This window comes from Coturnix japonica, chromosome 5 (genome assembly GCF_001577835.2).
Source record: "Coturnix japonica isolate 7356 chromosome 5, Coturnix japonica 2.1, whole genome shotgun sequence".
Taxonomy (NCBI): Eukaryota; Metazoa; Chordata; class Aves; order Galliformes; family Phasianidae; genus Coturnix; species Coturnix japonica.
In genome coordinates, this window is record NC_029520.1 from 9414523 (window position 1) to 9437934 (window position 23412).

At 37.7% G+C, this 23412-nt stretch overlaps 1 protein-coding gene and 1 long non-coding RNA gene across 2 annotated transcripts in view; one reads left to right on the top strand and one right to left on the bottom strand.

Moving 5' to 3' along the window:
• Positions 1–23412, bottom strand: part of CHID1 (chitinase domain containing 1) — a 90659-nt gene that overhangs the window by 66225 nt on the left and 1022 nt on the right. Inside the window, exons 2-8 of the mRNA XM_015863751.2 lie at positions 21595–21761; positions 20605–20754; positions 19646–19778; positions 18585–18629; positions 17037–17143; positions 15555–15616; positions 7898–7990 (exon numbers count right to left, since the gene is read on the bottom strand). Coding sequence (XP_015719237.1) covers positions 7898–7990; positions 15555–15616; positions 17037–17143; positions 18585–18629; positions 19646–19778; positions 20605–20754; positions 21595–21705 — 701 coding nt within the window. The 5' untranslated portion in view covers positions 21706–21761. The remainder of the gene's footprint in view (positions 1–7897; positions 7991–15554; positions 15617–17036; positions 17144–18584; positions 18630–19645; positions 19779–20604; positions 20755–21594; positions 21762–23412) is intronic.
• LOC107314502 lies at positions 621–23311 on the top strand. The gene is made up of 3 exons (XR_001555471.2): positions 621–2542; positions 18367–18518; positions 23234–23311. It is a non-coding gene; the product is annotated as an uncharacterized LOC107314502 (long non-coding RNA).

Consider the following 23412-nt stretch of genomic DNA (forward strand, 5'->3'; position numbering starts at 1 on the left):
GTGAGGACAACATCCTGTGTGAGAATCTTCAGACCTTTTGCCTGATTTTACTCAGTGCAGCAACAAAAAAAGGAGTGCTACTGAAGGGGCTGCTGAACCTGAACAAAGTATGCAACCATCCAGTCAGGTTAAATTCAGCTAATTGCAAAAGGCAAAGGTTGTTATTCAAATTGAAAGTCTCTCTCTCTCTTTTTTTTTTTCCTCTCTTTTTTTTTTTTTTCCTGTGAAAAGGCATCCCTAAAGTATTATAAAGTACACAGAAACAAAGAAATTAATTCAATCTCTTTCATTTACAGTCTTAAGAAGACAGGTGCAGCCGGTGCAGCCAAATATCAAGTCTCATTCATATTTTCCTTCTAATGACACATGTAACTCCAGCTGATACTTATGTGCCTTTTTAAAACGCTGGTCCCTACCTGAAACAAAACAACAAAAGAACAACACCACAGCAAACAAACTACCCCAAAAAAAGAAAAATAGAGGCAGAAAAAGGAAGCATTAGTACCACTAGCAAACCAGAAACCACACTAAAATATAAAAAGCAGCTTTTTCCTGCCCAGCTACAATATTTGATGAGGCTTGCAATATTATTTTCACTCAGAGGGTGTCGACACACTGGAACAGGTTGCCCAAGGAGGTTGTGGATGCCCCATCCCTGGAGGCATTCAAGGCCAAGCTGGATGTGGCTCTGGGCAGCCTGGTCTGGTGGCTGGTGACCCTGTACACAGCAAGGGGGTGGAAACTAGATGAGCATTGTGGCCCTTTTCAACCCAGGCTATTCTATGATTCTGTGATAAGATAAGAGCCTATATAATATCACGTTTAGAATTTTTTAAGCCAGGAATTTTACTAAGGCCTGGATTAGTCAGCACAATTAAGAGTTACCCTTCATGACCAATTATTCAGTCATCAAGGGTAAAACGTATGTGCCCACACCCTGCTGTTTTAAATACAGTGCTCATATAGTTTCTACGTGCATCCACATCTATGTGTGCTAAAAGCAGTAACACTAAAGTTTTGAGACAATCTGTTGAAAGACAGGCTGGAAGTCTTCAGCCAACCGTCTGCACAAGCAACAATTTACATAACACAGCAGCCCTAGCACCTTTTATCAGAGGCACACAACAAGACTCTCATCACAAGGGTAGCTGCAGCATAATACACACACACACACACGCTGTCCATCACAGGTTTGGCTCCTGCTTTCTCTTTTGCAAAAATGATGCACTTCCTGGGCATCCAGTGGATGGAAACGTGAACCCCCTGGTTGTGTTTGCTGCTGAAGTAGCTCTGTGTGTGTTCTCTGTGACACCAAAGCTGGTTGGATTTCTGCATCCCCATCAGCCTCTACATGAATTCTCACTTCACTATTTACACTAGCTTAACTTTCTCTGGACAATGCTGTAAACAGATGCATTTTAAAATGACCTAAAGAGACAGATAAAATGTCAGCTCTTTTTCCCCCTCATGTGCAAGATTTCCTTTAGTTCAAAACAATTCAAAGGCAAACCAAAAGTCGAAGGCTTTATAGGATACTTTGTTATGCAAGCAAGCTTCAGCCAATTTATGTTGATGCAAAAACTGCATCCAAAAATTTAAACAGATGACCCAATATGTTTCCTTCCTGCACCATACAAGTGATCTCATACACAACAATGTATTTTCCAGACAGTTTTTCCTGAAGAAAACCACTATTTTTAGCTCTTAAAAGTGTGTCTTTTCAGATAGTGTTTGCTGCGAGTCTGCTTTGATCTTAATGCATATCAAAGGAGTATAAATTACAAATTCCTAAATAAACTGCTTACATTTAACTATGCACTCTCTTTAAATTTTAATCAGAGTAGAACACAAAAGAAATAGTATTTCAGCTCCTAGGATCCCAGCTTGGTTGGATATTCCACGTCTCCTTTATCAGCCCTTTGCCAGCTGCTCAACTCTGAGATATTATTTGATTCTCGATGGTACTTATTTCCATGCCTTTTGCTGTCTTTTTGGTTAACAGTCTACAGTGATTCCAACAAATAAAGGATATAGATGCATTAAAGGATGCTTCAACTCTGTGTAAGTATTAAAATTCAAATCAAGACACAAAATATAAGATATTCAATACACAATGGGAAGCACATTTCAGTAGAAGCCGCCTTATCCTGTGAATCAGGATTTCCAAGCACAGCTACTGTTTAAAAAGTAAAGTAAGGCAGAAAAAAAATATCAAGATCCTTCTTACATTTATCATCAGATGTGACATATTTATAAGGTTTAATGCAACCATGGATTGTGTGTATTTTAGGACATAGCTATAACTGATGGATGTACTTTTGACTTCCTGTCTCCCTAAGAAGCTGAAGTGTTTCTTCTAGTTAACACAGTACAAGGACAGGAATGGAAGACAAGGGTAGATGCCCTGAATAACAATATTAGTCTAACAGAACATGACTAGTTTATTCTCTCTTCAGCAGTCTGTGGAGACAGGACAAGGGGAAATGGCCATAAACTGGAACATAGGAAGTTCTGCATGAGTCTGCAAAGGAACTTCTTCATGGTAAGGGTAATAGAGTGCTGGCACAGGCTGCCCAGAGAGGTTGTGGATTCTCCTTCTCTGGAGATATCCAAGACCCACTTGGACACCTTCCTGTGCAACCTGCTGTGGGGGGCCTGCTTTGCAGGGGAGTTGGACTTGATGATCTCTGGAAATCTTCCAGCTCCTACAATTATGTGATTTTTCTGCATAAAGGTTTATTTATCCCAGAAACACTGGGAATACATAAAGAAGTAAACTGATTTGTTTAGAGGAATGAGAACTTACAATCCTCTCATATAATCCACAGTTGTTAATTTTCAGCGCAGGGAAACAGAAATACTTTACTACCCCTTTACAGAACAAAGCCATCTAGGAGCAGGAGTGTAATATATGTTCCAGGTCAAAAACTGCACCTTTGATAGACAGCTCTTCCCATCTCTAACAGGGCAGCCCTGAATCCCAATTCACAAAGGTTTTGGAACTGTGAACCCTCTACCCTGTCAATATTCAGCACAGCTGCAGGAGTGGCAATAGCAACAGGAGGTCCGAACCTCAGAGCAATGTTAGACTGCTAAGTAGCATGGAAAGATACAGTTACTGACAGAAAAGCTTGGCCAAAACAAAATATGAATGCTGAGAGCTCACAGCAGCTTCCACTCCAGTTTTATGATCTACAAAAGTTAGACTGTGACTGTATTTAAATAGAACAGACTTATGTCATTCTGGGTATGAGACTGAATCTGGTAATAGTAATAGGTGTCACAATGAGCGCTGATGTTCATGTTTGTGCTGTTTCCACATGCTCCCAAATGCCAAAAGGAGTGAATATTGTTCACAGCAGTTACTTGAATTTTACCTCTACATGCATTAGCATTTTAAATGCATTTTTCTGATCAAGTGATTGTTATTTCTCATTATTTTTTATTTAACCAAGGCAGTAGAATCTCCAAATATTTCAGTTATTAACCTTGAACATTCAAATGACACTGAGGTGTACCACCTGTAGCAGAAATGCTACGTCATGGCTTGAAGCAGTGATTGAGCACCTGATGGGAAGGTGCTCAGCTGTATGTAATGCACCTGAGTGACTGGAAGGAGTGGAGCCAGGATCCACCCCTTTCCAGACCTCATTTAAGGGCTGGCAGTGGAGGTAAGGAGCATTTTGATGGAGATCCCTGCCCACCTTATGTCTTCTGAAGGTAAGCAGTTTCTTTCCTTTGTTTCTGTGTCTATGGCTGTTGCTTTTGAGTAAATCCTTACTTGCTGTGGTAGTGTAGGGCCTTGCTGCTCTGTTGCTGTGCTTTTTGTTGTGCTACACCACCCCATAGTGTTCCAGAAAAATGGTTTGGCAACATTGTGAAGGTTCTCATGATCAGGGATTTGTTTCTTCAGAATCTGGTTTCTGTGTCTGCATTTCTAAAGAAGCACTGAAGTTGTTATTGTGGTGTAATGATTCACTACAGAGCATATCACTCTTTGGTTTTACTGAGACCTGTGCTAGTGCTTCATAGTGTAATAACCAAAATTATTATTCAGTTGCTAGGAACTTCTCAATAGCAAAAATTTTTCACAGCAAAACTATGGATTATGAAGCAACCTGAATGACCTATCAATCTTTTCTTGAGAGAGAAAGCCCACCTTCCTGAGGATCACATTTTACTAGCCACACAAAAACTAAGATAGCAAGGAACAGCACAGCTGCCTGGAAGCTCTAATTAATTGCAATGTGTAATGCCTCATCCTGATCAAGAACTCCCTTTTCTAATATCCTCAACATATTATGTAAATGTTACTATTTCTACTGCTTCCTTGTTCTACTGTGCTATCTAGAAGAGGTTCCAAATTTACATTATTCAATAAAGAGAAAGGATACTACATGCAGGGCTGTAGTTGTGTAAACGGTGAAGGGCCTGGAGCATCTCCCCTATAAGAAGAGACTAAGTGAACTGGGTCTGTTTAGCCTTGAGAAAAGAAGGCTGAGAGAGGATTTAATCCAGGTTCATAAATACCTGAGGTGTGGAGGTCATAGTGGCAAGGCTGGTCTCTTTTCAGTAGTGCGTGGGGACAGTACTAGGGGTAATGGGATGAAACTTGAGCATAGGAAGTTCTGCACAAATGTGCAGAAGAACTTCTTTACGGTGAGGGTGATGGAACAGGCTGCCCAGGGAGGTGGTACAGTCTCCTTCTCTGGAGTTATTCAAAGCTCGCCTGGACGCCTACCTGTGCAACGTGGTGTAGGGAATCTGCTTTGGCGGGGAGTTGGACTCGATGATCTCTAGAGGTCCCTTCCAACCTCTACAATTCTGTGATTCTGTGAATACTAATATAGCAAGAGTGTGGCTTTAGGACTTTTCTTGGCCTGAATTGAATCTAGTGTATGACAGGATTTCATGTATTACTGTGTACCAAACAACCTAAGGATTATAGGGTGTATATTCTGGAGCAGGGAAGCTGGAGAAAATACAAAGCACAGAAAGGAGTAGGGAACAAGCCATATTAAGTCCAGGGCAGGGGGAGGTAGTAAAATACTGTGTATGGGATCTGGTGCTTTTCAGAGACTTGAATCTACTCTCTTAATGCCATAGTACCCTAGAAATGAAGTGTTGTTCTAAAGACTGTCTCATGCAATATAATATAAACGCTAGTATTGAGGTAGTAACAGAGGACCTTAACTGACTGCTTTACCAGTTCACATGGAGTTAATCTTGTTTGCTTTTGCTATAGTCTTAACAGATCATTTATTCCTCTTTGCCCTTGAAAAACTGCTAGGTAGCAGTGTGTGGAAGCAAAGGGATTTTACATTAAAAAATCAGCAACTTTATTTGAAAGGTATAAAACATTTGTACCATACAATAGTGGAAAAATATGTTAAAAAATTCTCAGACTCATACTTTGAGACAACCAACTCAATTATCTGCAATCAGATTTCATCTAGCTACTGAAGAATGAAATAATAAGTGGATATCAGATTTGAGCTTACTTTCCTGTGTGGGTAGGAAACACGTATCCCATATACAGGAATTGGTTTAGAGGGGGTTACACCCCTAACCTACAGCTGAAACATCAGAGTTATGTGGTAATGCGAACTGATCTCAGAACAATGTGGTACCTTTAGTCACTGACTATACACTGCCTAATTCTTTTCAGCAGGCAGCATTTAAGCTCTGCACAGATCCGGGTGGGTGGGCAGAAATGCTTAGTTTGCCCTCAGTGCTAGGGGTCCTCCCCACAGAACTCAATAAAACACCTTTAAAGAAAAGGCCAGCTGCAGAATACCCAAGGCATTTCCAAGCTTGTTCAGGCATTCCATTTTCTCAGCCCTTTTGGCAACTTGGAAGTAAATGCTCAGAAAGATTAAGACAGTCTACAAGAAGTTTAGATGCTTGTCCAACACCCCTTCCCCCCCCACCACCCCCCCCAAACAAACACACACACAAAAAAAACACAACACTGTGCTGTCATAAAGCAGTATGACTCTGAGCCTGTTCATGAAATCACATGGTTCACAATATCAGAAATCAGACATTCCAATATTTTTCTTTTGTGGTCTCATAACTCACCTAAAATTGCCTAACAATGGCTCTCCATTAAAGACGAATTCATATTACTGGATTTTCATGTGCAGGTACAAGGTTGCTGGGGAAAAATCTCTTATTGCTGTCTATGCAAATATTATCAATCTCTCCCAGTTACCATTATCAGCAATAATTGCACAAACACAATGAGATAGTGTTCCAACAGAGACAGAAAACAACAGTGACATAGAACCAATGTATGTCTTATCTGACATCTATTCTACAGTTAGCAGAACCCCTTGCAGCACTCTGAACTACTCTCTGAAGGCTGTTCCATGTATGTAAGACTATATAACAGGTTATACTTTGTCACTGAAGTATATAACAAAACTCACCTTCAACAATGAAAAAGCCAGACTTAAAAAACTAATAGGGATTTGGTGCTTCTTATTCTGAGTTGAGAGGACAACATACACTTAACTTCTACGCTTGGCTGATCCATGCTATGAGAGATACTCTTACAGGGACCAATACGTTTCAGCAACAATGAAACGAGACTGGAGTACAGTACCCATATTATTGCAGTTATCTATGAAATGATGCATTCCTTGCAGTATGTCTTGTAATGCTTCTGTATACCATAAACACTTCTATATAATAGGGCAACATAAAACCATGCTCACAATGCAAGGGTGCCATGTATTCTTTTTAATAAGAGAAGGTATCCAAATGTGAACAAATGTTACCTAGTAGTTCTCATAGCAGTTCAACATCCTGCTGAAAAATCTTTATAATATTAGCATAGCCTGTACTTCAATTTGAAACTATAGCACTGTGGTTTCGTCACTCTGCTGACATCATGAGTCACCTTCCACCTACATGGCCTCACTTCCATCTGCTCACTCTTACACAGATATAATCACTGAATGATTACGTGAAACCTGGAAGGGTGAGATGTACATCTCCTAAAATACAGAAATATGCATTTCCAATGGCTTCCCAGAAATAGTACTACTAGGGGAAAAAAAAACCCACAGCTTTACTATATGTCTCTGGAAGACAATGCAGCATCTTTTCTTAAAAGTGTAGAAATATAAGGAGGATCTAAATTCCTTCACATATATTGAAATTATATTCTCATTTTCCAGATGTTTTGGTTTTGCTGTTCCTGTTTTTTGCTTTTATTTTCCTGCCAACAAATCTAAACTTAAAAAGTAAATATCTCTGCTATAGCCACTGAAAGCTATGAACTGAACACTTTTAATGCACTAGAAGAGCATATCCATATCCACTGGCACACCTATTGGATACAAATCATTGCACAAATAAACACAATAATTAGTAAGAAGATAATATTTAGAATTGCTAAATTCATTTTCTGTACGTGTGAACTTCCAAGTCAAACTAAATAATTTTAGAAAATATTCAACTGTATTATAGAAAAAGAGCTCTGCCTTACTTGCTTAAAAAATAAGTATTATCTATCATAGATGAAATTGTGCCCAGAGGCTCAGAAAGCCTTTTTTATAAGCTACTTTTATGACTATTCTTTTCACTTCTTGGCAACAAGTCATTGAACTCCACAATTGCATTGTTCTTATTCTCTTGGAAGTTCTCACCAGACATTATGGGTTAACACCATAATAGGAAGTCCCCCTGCAAATTACTCTGATTTAAAATGTTACAACCTATTTATGCTCACATACCACTAAGACTATACAGTGCAACATGAATCAAGTGATCAAACTCAAACAGTTTCTTACTCAAGTAGCACAGCTACAAATAGAGCTTTCAATTTACTGTGTATCAAATATCAAAGTATTTGTTGTCTGAAATTTGCTGTATGCTTAGGAATACTCACCCTGCTGCAACTGCTGGAGGTATGACAAGTATGAGTTTTAGTTGTGCTTCATGAAGAGCTTCAGAAAGGTGAATGAGCAAGTGTATCAACTCCCTGAAATACAAACATACTATCATAAGGACAGACAGAAAACTAGTGTTACTGGTTGACAAAAGCAAGCTAACAAGTAACAGCAGAAATTATTGAAAAGATGCAGTGTGTGAGGTCCAAACACAGTTTCTAGTGGATGATTCTAGCTTTTATTTAAAAAAAAAAAAAAAGAAAAAAAAGAAAAAAAAAAAAGAAACTTAGGCAGACTAATCAAAGATTTACCTCCTTATGAGACTAAAAACTGAACTGTTGGAGACAGTTTTATTGTAACCAGTGATCACCTTAGGGATAGAATGTTTGATTTTAATCCAATTATTCATTGCATGTAAAAATATGTTATCAGAGTAGGCTACTCCTTAGAGTCTTAATCAGTGAAAAGGATGAATCAGTGGAAGAACCAAACACTGCTCTGAAATAAGCAACTGTTGAATAGGTTCAAGTTAACATCATGCTACAACAGGAAATCTGAGCATTCATAAAGAGGTTTTCCCAACAAGATGTGCAGTCTTCAAGGTGTACTTATGAGGCCTGATTTTAGAAACATTTCTGTTGTGGTTTCAAGTGTTTTCTTAATATATTTGTTTCCCAACACTTTACTATGGTACTTCCAGGCATTTATTTTGAAGTTAAATATCTGGAAGTATCATCTCCTGTATGCATTATTTAAAGATTTTTCTCAAAAGCTGATTTCCACATCCTAATTTCAATAGGAAAATAAGCTCTAAAGTTTTCTTCATATAATCTATTTTGAGCTCTCTTTCAAAAGATGTTGTTAATAGCAAGTCTAGAAATACAGGAAAATTTAACAGTTACTTATATCTGAGAACTCCAATTCATGCCATAAATAAGGCCATCCTGAGTGCCTTTGAGTCATTTGATTCTTCAGAATATCAACTTCTATAGTTACCTGCCAGCAGAGATCTAAAAATGCAGACAGGATTTCAGCAGTGAATTCTAGATCTGTTCAAAGCTATATATAAGCTTGAATTGAGAAAAAAGCAACTTCACAATCCATTCCAGCAGATAGTAAGTGTTAGAGCAGATTATACGCAGGAGATCATATAAGCTGTTTTCTCTGCTTATCAAACTGGATTAGACCAGAACTTTCAAAACCTACTTCCAGTACTGTAGTGTCCCATCAAGGCAGTCCCATCCTGGAGATACTGTTCTAAAATGACTGATCTTCCATTTAATCATCTATCATGGTGAAGATGCCTGACTTTCACAATGTAGATGCTATTCAAGAGTAATTAAGAAGTTCTATTTCCACTGTAACTGTTTAATGTCAGATGAAATTGTAAGGGCTCTAAAAAAAACATTCCTCTTAGATCCTGACAACAAAAACTTTTATCACTTTCCCAATACAGTTAGTTTTTTGTGGTTACAATCTTGAGAGTTGGCTGTGCCAAACACCTCTCATGCAGTGGAGACACACAAGGTTATGGGAATTGGCATTTAGTCCACCTGCAGCATGTACTTCTCCTATTTTTCTACTGAAAAGTAACAGCTTTCTGTTCCATTCTTTACCATATAGATTCCACATTAAGAGTGTAGCTATTCAGACAAACCAATTAAGCAGAGAAGGATTCTTCTCCAGAGAAAGCATTCAAAAAGTTACAACGCTATGCTAAACAGGCACTTTTTGACTCCCAGCATATGCATCACAACCTCCACATGACCTAGTCTTACCAAAAACTATAATCAGTATTAAAACTAGCTAAGACCTTTTTCTTACAGATTTTTGTCTAATGGCTAAGTGGCCTTTTAACTAATTATACTTCATTAGATGTCAGAAATTACATAAAATAAATTTGATTGAAATCAGTTCCTCTGTTATTGAGATTATCCTGCACTCTTCATCAGTAGGATATCTCTTCTCTGTCTGAATGCCTTTGTTAAGTTGTATGACCTCTGAACTGCACAGAATAATTTCTTACTAAATTGGAAAGGCCTACAGTGTAGGCAACCCTATCATATAGCAGTCCTGCAACTGTAAATGAAGGACAGAGATTTGTGGCCTGATATAGGACCAACAGAAAGTCTGAATGCTGTCTTTATTTTGTAGAAAGCACAAAGCACGCTCTAACTGGAAAACAAACCCAATCCAAATAGCTTCCATGCTCTCTTCCCCTAACAAATATAAACAATATAGCCTTGACCAGGTCAGGAAGCAAAAGCATGGCAGGGTAACTGGCAGATTATTACTCAAGAAACCTAGGTGAACATCCACTCACTAACCTGTCAAGCCCAGTCTCAGCCCTGAGATCTTTACTGCAGATCAGACGGGATTAATGGTTACGGCTGTAGACTTCTCTTTGGCTAACTTCTATTTGTCAGGCAAGATAGATTATATAGACCAAACGTGCACTCTTGCCTCCTCCCCCAAGCAGCAATAACAGAATGCTCATCGATTGTGAGCTGCAAATTAAAACTTTACTGTGCCCCAGCAGTGCTTTCCAGTGTGCTAACACAATTTTTTTCCTGTGTTGTCACTGATAATTTTGAAAGGACTATTGATATTTTAAAAATTCTAATGAGGTATGAATAATTAGGAATAGAATCAAGTCTTTCTGAAAAGCCCACATTAAATATTTACCAGAGACTTCACCCTTGTCAAGTTTAGTTTCATAGTAGTAACTAAGATATTGGCAGCTTTTTAGACCATTTTGAGCTAATTAAGGTCTACTTCAATCCTACGCAATCAGGCCTTCTATTATCACTACTTTTTGTAAAACTAGTTTGTTTGCTTTTGTTGGAGGTGTTTTTATTTTTTTCATGTTCCTAATTTCAAAGTATTTTGTCCCTTACAAAGAATTCAAATTTCTCTCACCCAAGTTTTGAGAGAGTTATTTTTTCAGAACTCACTTTTCCAATGCTGTTGGTCTATTGTGTTTGGGACATCTTATAAGAGTTTACTTTGGTACATAAAAGTGTGCTGTCAAGCTGTCTGAAAGGCCTTGCAGAATATATGCTACGTTCTTCTCTTCAGTTACGTGACCCTTCAGAACTCTACAACTTTCCAACTTCTGCCACTTTCTTTTATAAGTTAATAGCCAGTGCTCCCTGAAATTTATGCCTTGTCAAGAAAATTGGACAGAATAAAGCTGTCTACTTCAAGAAGAAATTGCTCTTTTGTACCATTTCACTGCTTAGTTAATACCAGAAAACTGGAGTGAATTATGGCAAATCTTTGATTAATAGATTAATTTTTCAGGGACTAACATGAAGGATAGAAGTGCCAGAAGAGGTTTTTGCTCCTATACTCCTACCAACATTAATAAGATGTCTGAAGGTCATCTTCTGCATGATGCCAAGTGCCTGCAGCATGTAGTGGGTAGAAAAAAAATTGTGTTTTTTAGGTTGATCCTGTGTGATGGCAGTGCCATCTGTCAGCTAATTCCAGACAAAGCAAAATAACATGTACACCTTCGTGTATACTACCAGATTCTGGTGAAAAAGGCATGAATGTGCCCATAGCGTGACTGAGGTGCCTAGGGAAATAAAAATAAGCCCATACATATTATTAGCAATAGAGACATTGTCCTGTCTGGCCCTTATCATTAAAACTGAGAAAGCAGAAGTTCTCCTGTTTAGTTCAGAATCTCCACCATGTGCATTTCTAACCTGAAATGCCACAGTTTAAATAACTTGGAATATTCTGTCGTACATTCAGTCAATTAGGTTTTAGATTTTAAAAAAATGTATTTAATTAAGAAGCAGGTTTGAACTGTGAAGGGACAGTAAAATATATTATAATTGAGGTATTATTCACATAGAACATCTCAGCTAATTTAAGTTTTTGTTTAGAAACTAATTTCCTACATGTTAGAATCAAAGACATGAAGCTGAGTACTTTTTCATTGCAATGATTGTCAGCATGAGAGAAAAGAGAATCAGTTAGATTCAGTCTCTTATCTCACAAATTTGTCTTTACTTCTATTGGCAATTAGGAGCTTCTATTCTCACAAACCACAGAAAAGTAGTACGTATAGGGGGTACTTCAAAGCATCTGTACTGGGCATTTACATGAGCCTGATCAATGTCAGGCTCCTGCAGCAGAGATCTATACCTACTCAGGTTCTTCAGACAGAATAGGTGGTAATTCAGCATCTGAATACGAGAATCTAATGTCATTTTATACACCCAGGAGTATACAAAGCATGTGAGCAGAATTGTTGGGTAAGTTTCAAGGCATTCAGGGCCATCATACCCTAAGCATACAGCCATAAATTAAGTTGATTACATTCTTTAACATAAAGTCAGGGAACCATGTTTAGGCACATAGTTCTCTTCCACAGAGTTTATGCTGTAAATTAACAAATAAATGTTATGTAAAAGAAAACAGCATGAAGGACAAGTATAATTTAAGACTTCTGCTGAGCATTATGGAGCAGGAAAAGAAGCAATCCTAACCCCTTTAAGTTTTTACTCTTGAAAACAAGGATTGGGTTAGCTCTGCTTAAGAATACGTAAACAGAAGATACACAGTAAGCCTCAGACCACATGATTTCACTGCTTCTGGAATACCAGCTAGGATAAACAGGAAACTGAAAGCTCTCTTTATACAACTACTTATTCCTTGCAGGAGGAATTTTCATCTGTTTCTGATGCTGAAGTGCGAATTTAAAAAAAAAAAAAAAAGCAACATCTTTCTAGAAACATGCAAAGAGCTGAAAGTATATAAATTTGCCTGTTCTTAAAAATTCTCAGCAATTACAGATTCTCAAGGATGCTCGTGAGAGACCTTGCAGGTTACAGAAACCTTACACAGTGCTAGCACTGTTACTTAGTTATATAGAGGTGCAATGGGTAGAGTAAATGTTATAAGGATGTTATCAGGCTTCTTGAGTCCCACTAAAGTTCAGGTTCAGCTATCAAAAGGGAAAGGAGAAAAATTAAAAATATAAAATAGTATCTCATAGTAACACTGATCTGATTTGGGGAAGTCTATACTATGTACCTAACAGTTAGTATCAATACCTCATATGGAACACACACAATTGCTATTCTATCAAGGCTTTACATGTTTGAAGGTTAAAGCGTTATCTGTGTTGATACACTCCTGTCAATTGCCCCCAGCTTTTCTACTGTTAAGAATATGCTTTACTACTGATGGTTGTTGCTTTGGAAAAACAGACACGGGTCATGTACAAACCATGTTGCAATACTGCCACTCTGTGGGCTGAAGAGGTCATGGCTCTACCCTTTTCCTAGCAGGGATGTGCAAAGCAAAGGATGGGTAGTCCATGATTCCCGATTTATCAGGACTAATTCTACTCTGCTATTCAAAGGAAAATTAACAGATCTCAAAGTAAAAGCACTCACGGTGCAGTAAAAAGGCAGGCTTGCCAAGATGCAAGTTCTGCCACTTAACAGATGTTCAAAGCGCCTGCTGGCTCAAAAAATAAGCAAAAGGGAAATTTCCTGTGATGCTGGACTTCCAAACAATCAAATTACAGAACAATTAAGTAACAAACTGACTAGTTTATCAAAGTGAAAGCACTGATCATTTAAAAGCATCAAAAAACAAACTTTTAATATAATGATGTGCTTTAACAAATAACTGTATTCCATGTGCAAGTGTAGCTTCACTTTAGCACTCAGCTTTGATTAGTCTTACTCAGAATGCTTGTTGCTGCTTGGCTTCCCAGAGACATTCTGCATCTTAATCACCTCAACCATATCTATGGCAGTGATGGGTAACACACAGGTGGGTTTACAGCTAAGCACTTAAATCAAAACTGGTGTTGATGAGACATAAGAAAAAAATGATAGTACAGAACCCTTGTTTATACTCAGTTTTTTTCTGCCAAACATCTACTTTCAGATTTATGGTTAGGATAATCTCAAAGTCTTTCTTGCTGGCAGCCGCGTCTAATATCACATTACTGACTCACAACATGAGGCAGTTAATGTTCTACTCATTGAGAATCACTTTCTCTTCCCATTCCTGTTTAGCAATAAGTGAAAAGACATTTAATATGTAGTAAGCAGTACCTCTATACTTTGCTTAAGTAGCATTCTGGCTGTGAAGGCTAGAGCAACTGCATGGCAGTACCTTCCCTAGAAGGGCTATCTTTTATTACAGGAGATGGGACAAGCACTGCTGGAACATAAACTCAACCCAGAGTTAAAAGGAAATACACTGTATACTTGTTTGCCATTAACAATACAGTACTTGCTGTTATCTTGCTTATGTTGGCTTTCAGTGAGCCTTCAAATTACAGTAATGCAGTCTGACTTAAAGGTAGGTTAACCTATAGGAAAACATCAGTTTTAGTAAATAACTGTAGATAAACTGACCTCTCTACCCAACTTCTGGCTTGCAGTTACTGTTTACTCAGATCATTTTGTTGACTGCCATAATAAGAGACAGCAATAGATCTAAAGCTCCATACAGAGATCAGTCATCAAGAACAACCCTGCAAATTACCTAATTTTAAGCAAGAGCATCTCATTTAAAGTTCACGCATTCCACTGTAAATGGTGGAGCCTCTTACAAGGCTACAAATATTCAGCAGTTTCATTCTTTTGTTCCTCAAGTATTGATTTTATAGGGGAATAATAGGAGTCCCTTAACAGCATACGCTGTTCAGGAAATAACTACAACATACCATCAGCCAGTATCCTTTGCCCTAAACAGAATAACCTGGAGGATCCTTTCAGAAAGGTAAAAGTCTGTCATAACAAAGTCTGTATTCTGTAGAAATCTCTTTTAAGTTCTTTTCCCCAAGATGTTTTAAGCAATACAGAGATGATAAGAGGTCCATGTTTTAGGGAATGGATGCCTGAATTTCCTGAGGCAAATAATACAAAATTTTCAGAATGTTGCACTGAATCAGTCATTTCCTCACACATTCTGCCTTTTTCTCCTGAAGTTCAGAATTTGCTTTGCCTATACTCTGTCCAAAGCATTGAGGTAGCCAAGGGGCTTATGCTCAAGGAAAATAGATTAGAACATATCAGGAAACAGCTTAATACAGGTAAACTCTTTAGTTTTTACAAATGAAGTAAGTTCAGTCTCTGTGAAACTTCATAGTAGTTACCAAAAGGTAGATCGACTACTCTGGAGTTCTAAAAATGTTGTGCTTGCAAAAACTGGAAACCAGTGTCTCTGTAGGTTTGCTTCAGGTTGCAGATTTTCATTCTAATTTCAGCACATATAAAGGATATTAATATAAAGTCCAGGAAGATTTCCTAATTAACTCAAAGTCAGTGCTATTTATCCAGTAACAAATATGAATCAGAATTACAATAAAGACTAATGTGCACCTGAGTACACACAGTTGAGGTACTCTCTTCATCCTTCTTCAACAGCAACATCTTGCATGGCTAAAATTTAAAAGGGTAAAGTGGTCTGCTAATTATACTATGAAATTTAATACATAACCTTTGAATTCATGTAGGATAGTTTTAAGACAAGTGAAACAACCTTGAGTTGACCTAGGGTTAGGTGTACTTCATTATAGAAAATGACAAAGTAAGTCAACATGGGCTAATTAAACTTTAAAAAGATAGTGTAAAAGAGGCAATTTTTAGTAATTGCATCCTAAAAATTTATACTTACTTTTGCTTTTGATTTCCCAGCTGACTCCAAACTTCAACTACAAAGCCATCAAAATTTTCATTCTAAAAAAAGGAATTGACAACAATATACACTTCATCACCATGCTTATTCATTATGCTTGCAGAGATAATACAATATTGAAGCACACAATTACTTTAGCTGTTCTAGCAGTAATACAGATTGAGCACACTTCATATTCTTACAGCAGTTTCATCTTAAATGCATCATTTCATGAAGAAGTCAAAGTGAAGCACAAATTATTTAACTAACATGCAAAAGTTGAAAATCTCTATTAGTTATGCATGACTGACTCCTACTCTCACAGGATAAACCCGTATCAGATTGGGGAAAAATGCAGCCATTAACAAAAAAATGGTTGTTAAGCAAATCATTTGAAACACATTTACATGTATATTGGGAAAAAAGTCACAGGCTATTGACTCTAAAGATGTAAATACTAAACTGGAAAAGTCATTATTCCAAACATTTCCAAAATTAATCTCTCTTATGAAAACTTGTTTACTGCGATCAAGGGTATTGCTGGACTTCAACACCCTTTCCTTAAGAGGTTAATTGTTAGAGAGGAGCTAAAATTGATGTGGCAGTTACAAATTTTAAGAAAGCATTCAGTTCTCCTCTTCATCCATCTTCCTCCAGAGTGCAGATTTATTTACATCCTACAGCAAGGGAGAGTATTCTTATTCTGACAGTAATTAGGCAGGTTTTCACAAAACAGCCACTAATTTGGATGTCTCTAGGGTGCAGTCTGTCCAGTCCTAGAAGCATTGTTCCAAAGCATTAAGCCATTCCTTAAAGGAAACCCCCCGCCTTTTTTTTTTCTCACCCTGGACTCTTAACTGTTTTATCAGACCTGAGCAAAATTATGCAGTAAATGATATCTGGCAAGCTATTCTTGATATTAAGAGTGACTCTTTATGCCTAGTCCATTGAAGCCGGAACATATTTGTGTCATACAGAAAACAGCTCTCATTGTACCCAAGATTGTTTTGCAGCCCCCCCATCCCCCCCAAAAAAGGTTACTAGCTGTTTTGCTGTTTTGTTTTTATTTTTTCCTAATAGAAATCAAAGAAATCACTCTGCTCGCTAGGAGACCTCCATGAGAAGGTTATTAGCTATCTATTACTGCTTTGATTCTGCACATCAGCTGGCTGGAATGGTTTTTATCAATTAGAATTTAAAACAGGCAGAAGTGTGCAACTGCCAATGATAACAGGTTTAGGATAATCAGACCTATGTAGTCTCACTTGAGGCTTTCAGTTAACTGTACTTAAGTACTGCTATATTTTATATATACAGGAATCAGACACATTCCAGAATATACAAGTGAGATTCACACCTCATTCATATTTCGAATAGAAATTTATTCTGTAGGATGAAAACTGGAAATGAGAAAATATATTTTATAAAAGGAACCAGAAATCACCTCACAATGTTTTAAAAGTATTGTTGAAGTCTTTTTACCTTGGCTAGCAGAACCATACTCTGGGAAAGCTCTTCTATCTCATCTTCACTGCCAAAAAGACTCTCAAAGTCATGGTAAGTCCAGCCATCAAACAAAATTCTAGGCACTACAAAGCAAATTAGAAAGTGTAAATAATTATTATCTATGTTGCAATATTTCTGCAAAAACAAAATAGAAGTATAATTCTACAGAAGACACCAGCAGATGAATCACCAAACAACGTATCTCATAGCTTGGATTGTTGTGTTTTTTTACTCTAATTTTATCAGCACAGAAAAGTTGACGCCATAGAACATTCTTTGCTTTATGATAACTCAAACATTAATTAATTACTAGCTAATTGATACTAGTTGTCACGGAGTTCTCTCTAGAGCTCACTCCGGGACAGTGGGCACAAACCCGGGGCAGCAAGAACAAAAGCCCCCCCCTTTCTCTATCGGCACTGTACGGCACGCGTGGCCCGGCACGGCCACATGCGTTTAGGGAGAGGGGAAGGGAAGGGAGATTGCGATTAGGTCTAACAAAAAATGAAGGAGAAAAAAGGTGATCTGAGAACGAACGGCAGTTTAATAACCTAATAACGCTAAACAACAAGAGAGTTTCAACAAAGAGAATACCAAGTCCCCAATCTCACCGATGGAGCTGTGGAAGGCAGGAAGCTCTGACCACGTTGTCTCCTCGCAGGGAGCCGGTCCAGCAACCCCGTCCCCTTCCTCACTTCCCTTCCGGTGCCCATCCCCACATGTCCATTTAAGGCAGTCCATAGAAAAAAACTTGTCCCCTTTACTCCCATTATTAGGCATGGTGTTCTGATGTGGAATACCAACACCAACCAAATTAACAAAACCATAACACTAGTTTTAAGAAAATATGCATCTAATTGACAATTGAAGTTCTACTTAGGAAGGTCTTAAAACACCAAAATGAAACTGCAATCCTTCTGTAAGTTGTGCCTCTCTTCTATCACAAGAATAGAAAGGTAGAAAAGTTCACCTCCAACTCTAATGTAGTTGCATAATAGACGGAGCCTCATATTTAGTCTTTTGCTCCTTTCAAGAGCCTACAACAAATCTTAATTTTGGAAAAATAACAGGTGCTTGAGGGTACTTTTCACCCCCCTTTCTCCCCTTCACCAGCAATACTTTTAAGACATTAAATATTTCAAATAGATCAATGAGCATTCAATTTGTCTACCTGTTTCACATTCCCATACCACCTCGTGAAGCAAGAGTTTTACTAGTTTCACAGCCTTGACTTATTCTTGTTACAGACAAAAGTAAGGTGTTTAGCAGTGTTACACTGTAACAATGTTTGCCTCTTTCTCTGCAGACACACTGTTGCACGCCTCTTGAGATCTCTGCTTCAAGGACAGAAGCAAGCAGTACAGGAAAACACTGAGGACTGACTCAGATTTAGATTCCTTTCCCCCCTTATAAAAAGAGTGGAATCCCTGAGCAACAAGTTTGAAGATCATTCCCCAGGTAAGCACATCATATTAAATACAGAGTACGCTTCCAAAGAAGGCCCAGTCTAAAACATAGGCTCACCTATTTTGATGTTTTTGGAGTTTTTTCGGACATTTTTCATCCAGCCTGTCAAACAGTACCAAGAAAACAGCTCTTAAAACGTAAATATATTGACAAGGACAACATATTTTGAAGCATTCTTCAACTAATGTAGGAAAGTTTAATTATATCAGCCATTCTATTACAGACTACTAGCTCATTAGCAATGCGGGGGAAACAGGCTCTGATACACAAAAATCGAAGCTATTTGTTTCCACCATATCATAACTAATGTTTACAACAGTCTTGTAAGAGTCCTTTCCCAGCCCCTCCCTCCTTGCTGCTTATAGTTCTGTTTCATCATGGAAAACATCTCACTACTTACTGAGAACAGCAGTTGTGTAGTCCGATTGTTTTTTGTTTCTTTTTTAAGTTAGCTGGGTTTTTAAATCTGACTGGTTTTTAAAATTCAGATGGTACTTCTTAGTGTCCCATCCACTCCCTCTAAGTAGTTACTGCATTTGAATTAATGTTAGTAGGCATTAACATAGTAAAAACAATCTTTGGAGCTCTTAAAAATGGTATTTTACTGGCACGTTTCAATCAAGTTCAAAACTAAACTAATTATTTATTAAGAGCATACTATATGAATTCTGAATCTGCTGCAAGTTCTGTGACAGTGGAGAAAATTCTCTTCAGATTAAATTCAATTTTCATCCCAGAACAAACTCACTCACCAGGGTTTTCAGTTTATTTGTATGGGCTTTTTTTGCAAGGGCAGAAGGAATGAAAACAGATAAATAACTGAACTGTGCAAACACAAAGGGCTATTTCTGTCTGTAGAAATTCTTTGTCTCTTCCTTTAAAGGGGGCTTTGTAGATAGGTTGCTCTCTTTCTATTTATCTGCATATTACTATCTGCACAGTAACAACGTGGAAGCAAATGAGAAAAGTTCACTGTGTAAAAAACTGTCTAAAACTAGTGGCAATGAGAGGTAGCGTGAAAAACATGCATGTATAATTGCGTGTATAAAATCCATCAGTTCGCAACAAGAACAGTGATCCTATTTGTAATCCATATTCAAATAAAAAGGAAATCAAACCTTTATCTATATCATGGAGCCCAGTGAACTGGAATTGCTCCTTCCCTCTCCTTCTCACTTGTAGCCAGACTGGTGAGATTAGTGTGAATTTATTTCCAAATATTTTAGCAATGTCATAGCCATGGCTGTTCCACTAGCAAAAGAAAGGAGATTAAAAAAAAAAAAGTGAGAGATGACAAGCAAGACATACGGACCACTTTGTTTTTGATCTGTGAGAGCTCTTTACCACAAATGTAACCACTTGTTAGATCTCTGTTAGTTTCAGAAAAACTTCTGCAGCTTTATTTTCATTTAAATAATAAAGCACTTATAACACTCTCATAGCTACATGAATGTCAGCCTTCAGTTTATGCAAACTCATCTAAACTGGAGTAATTAGCATTTAGCTTTAGTAGAGATTTGAATGTACAAGGTCTGCATTTATGTTCAACAGAACTTGAGAAAGCTAGAAGTTCATAGGGGGAACCTATTTCTGTTCTGAGCAGTGCAAAAACAAAACAAGCATTCTCTAAACAAAAGTAACATTCACTATTTATGAGGATGCTTTGAACAGTAAGACTGCATAGCAAGATATCAGTTTGACAGCAGTATAAAATTTTTACTGTTTACTTAGAAGGTTCATGTTGGTAGCTCCATACTACTAAGTATCTTTGTATTATTCCTTATCTGAATTTAGTGCAACTTTACATGGCCCATTCAAGAACAAAAACAAAAAAAAAAAAAGCAACTGTTTTACTGGTGAGAAAAACAGTATGACCTAGATAACTTACAAGAGATGAGTGGGAGAACAAGAGTTTGAGACAACTTGAATCTGAAGGCAGCTCTTGAATATCTGACTGCAGACTGGAAGTTCCAAATACTATAAAAACATTTTTATATCAGGGATGAAAGAGCCTAGATTAGAACAGTTCACTGCACATTCATTGAAAGCACCGATTTTATTTGATTTATTTACTCACAGGAGTAATATATCCCAGAACATCTCCTGAGAAGTGTCTTTCTTTCGTCTTCTTGGAGCAGTAGCTTCTGTGTTCCAGTATAATATCCTTTGCCTTTGGATCTGTAACTACCAGTCCCCGGTCCTGCACATTTTTATCAGAATGCAGTGTCTGGGGGAAGACAACAGTTTTTATAAGCAGCTATTTTCAAAAGCAACAGGCCTCAAAAAGAAAACAACAACACTGAACTCCAAGTGCTCTTTTAAAATCATATGAAATTGTTTGATTTTAAAAGAAAATTTAAAAAGAGCTGGGAAACAATTTGTCACCATCAGTAATCTTACTTTGATTGCAAGGAAAAGAATAATCAAGTGATAAGATTAAAAAACATCATTCACCACACCTGATGACTGATACGTTCATAATATAAAAAGCAGTTCTGCGAGAAGTTTTAAACTGCTGAACTGCATGTTTAATATCAGACTTCAGCATGTTGAATCATCTTCTCAAATTACTATGGGACTCTGAATGACTTCTGCCTTCAAAGAAAACGCTGGCTTGCAAGCTGTTTCACAACACAGTTGTCCCATTGGCAATGCTGAGAATATCTCCCCCACCTGTAAATGACACAGTGACACAGTGCTCTTGGCCAATACTATTGCTCCCTTAATTCCCAGCACAAGGATGGAGGTATGCCTCTTTTACATGCAATAGGGGACAAAAAGTTCTTACTTCTACAGCAATCTTATGCAGCCTACATTGGAGCTGAAAGCTCCAGAAGTCTACATTGTATTGGTTAAAGGAGTGAAGCATTTATGACACTCAGAAAAAGATGAATGAAAGGACAATTTCACATAGTTTCATTTGAGAATAAGCTTCCACAGAAATGTACAGTTGATTCCAACACTATTTTTATTTTCTAAAGAATGAGAATAGCCTTACCATCCCTCAAAGTTGAGTTATATCACTGCACATGTTAAATAAGATGAGTGTTTTGATTATTTAGCTTACCTTTTCTTCCAGTTTTTTTGTAGCAGCTTTCTTAGCGTCTGTTTTTGACAAGGTACCTTCAGCTAGCCAGCAAATCACTGTTAAAGTAAGTGAAATACAGAGAAACCTCATAGTGTTTCTCCCAGTTTCAAGTTTTTCTTGTCCCAGAAATATAAGGGTTCAAATCTCTGCAAACAGAAGAGAAGAGAAATTCAGTTTTCTTGTTGAAGAATCAATTCTTTGTCTCATCTGCTGCCCTATAGATTAATACTTATTAATGCAGCTCTGTTTAATAACACCTTAGAGGAAATTGAGGGAAATAATGTGCTGCTAATTTTAAATGTCCTATGGATCACAATGGGAATTTTAGTGTATAACAAATCAGTTGCTCTAGACATATACCTGGCTTCTTCTCACAATACTGAGATCCTAACGGAGAAAGATAAATGTTAGCTTTCCCATAACTGTCTGAAGTTCTGTCAAACATAACCCCTTGTTCTAAAATAAAACAAATTTTTCTGAAGCACTAACAGCTAACTTTTCTGACACTCACTCTGAAGACTTACTAAATCATTTCTTCAAGCTATATTTACAATACTTGTTCTGTTCATTGCTATATAAGGTCAATCCTAGTAATGCTGAGATGAGATTAACAACATGCATTTGGACAAGGTTGGTTTAGCAGTGAGTTGCTGAAAAAGAGAAAGGGATCTTGCAGGAGCTGGGCATTCTGCACTAAAACAGGCAAGAATGTGACTAGCCTACAGAAAAGGAGAGTGATGGCAGAAAAAGTGCTTGAAAAAAGTATAATGTCACTAGCACCAAAGAACAGACAGCATCAAAGCCCTTGTGTACAAAATCACTTGAAGACTTTATTCAAGTCTTAAAAACAATGCAAAAATAAAAGTAGCTGACCTTCTAATAGCTCCTGGATCCAGAGGGCAAGGCAACAGCTGAATCAGTATACCACTTTAAATTTCACTACTATTAGCAGCTATGGTATTACTCTTCTTTGCCTTCAAGGTCACTAGTACTGTTGTTTTCAACATCCAAAAAGATTAGATAAAGGAAGCTGCTCTTGATAGCATCTACTCTGTTCCATCAAGCTTAGCAGGATCTATAAACTATTACAGATGGGAACAGTTGGGAGCCTGAACAGTCAATACAAAATCTTAACAATTTGGACAGGATATCGATTCTTCCAGAAGCTGGTATATATTGATTTGGAGGTGTTTGATTTCACTTTCAGAAACAATTAGCAACAGCATTCACGTTCCTAGAAAGAAGTTAGTGTTTAACAGCTGAAGCACGGGTGTTTAAAAAACCACCAATGAACTCCGATTAGAAATTGAAATGTGTTCATTTCCTTGATCATACCTATCTGGCAATTACTGTAAGCCAACATCCATTTCTGGATCTATAGAAAGTGCAGAGCCTGTAGCAGCGTTTTCTGATAGTGACATTCTAATATTGACTCTTAGTAGGAACTTTATTAACTTCATCTTCAGCAGTGTGGTGGAATTCCCAGGTCACAGCCTGAACCAATGGTTGAGCAGCAGATTAGATGATGTGGCTTAACCCAGGGAGCTCAGGTGCAATCAGTGCACCTGAGCGACCAAAAGGGCCAGCCAGGATCCACCCCTCCTTACTCTCATTTAAGGGCTGGCAACTGAATGAGCAGCATCTTTGGATAGAGACTGCACTCCTCTCAAGCTGTTACTGATTATTGGAAGGGGGCGAGTCAATTTTCCTTCATTACCTGCTATTGCTCCATAGTACCTGTATCCTATTTGAAAGCCCTGTCATCACTTTCTTTTGCCATACAAACAGTATCAGCAA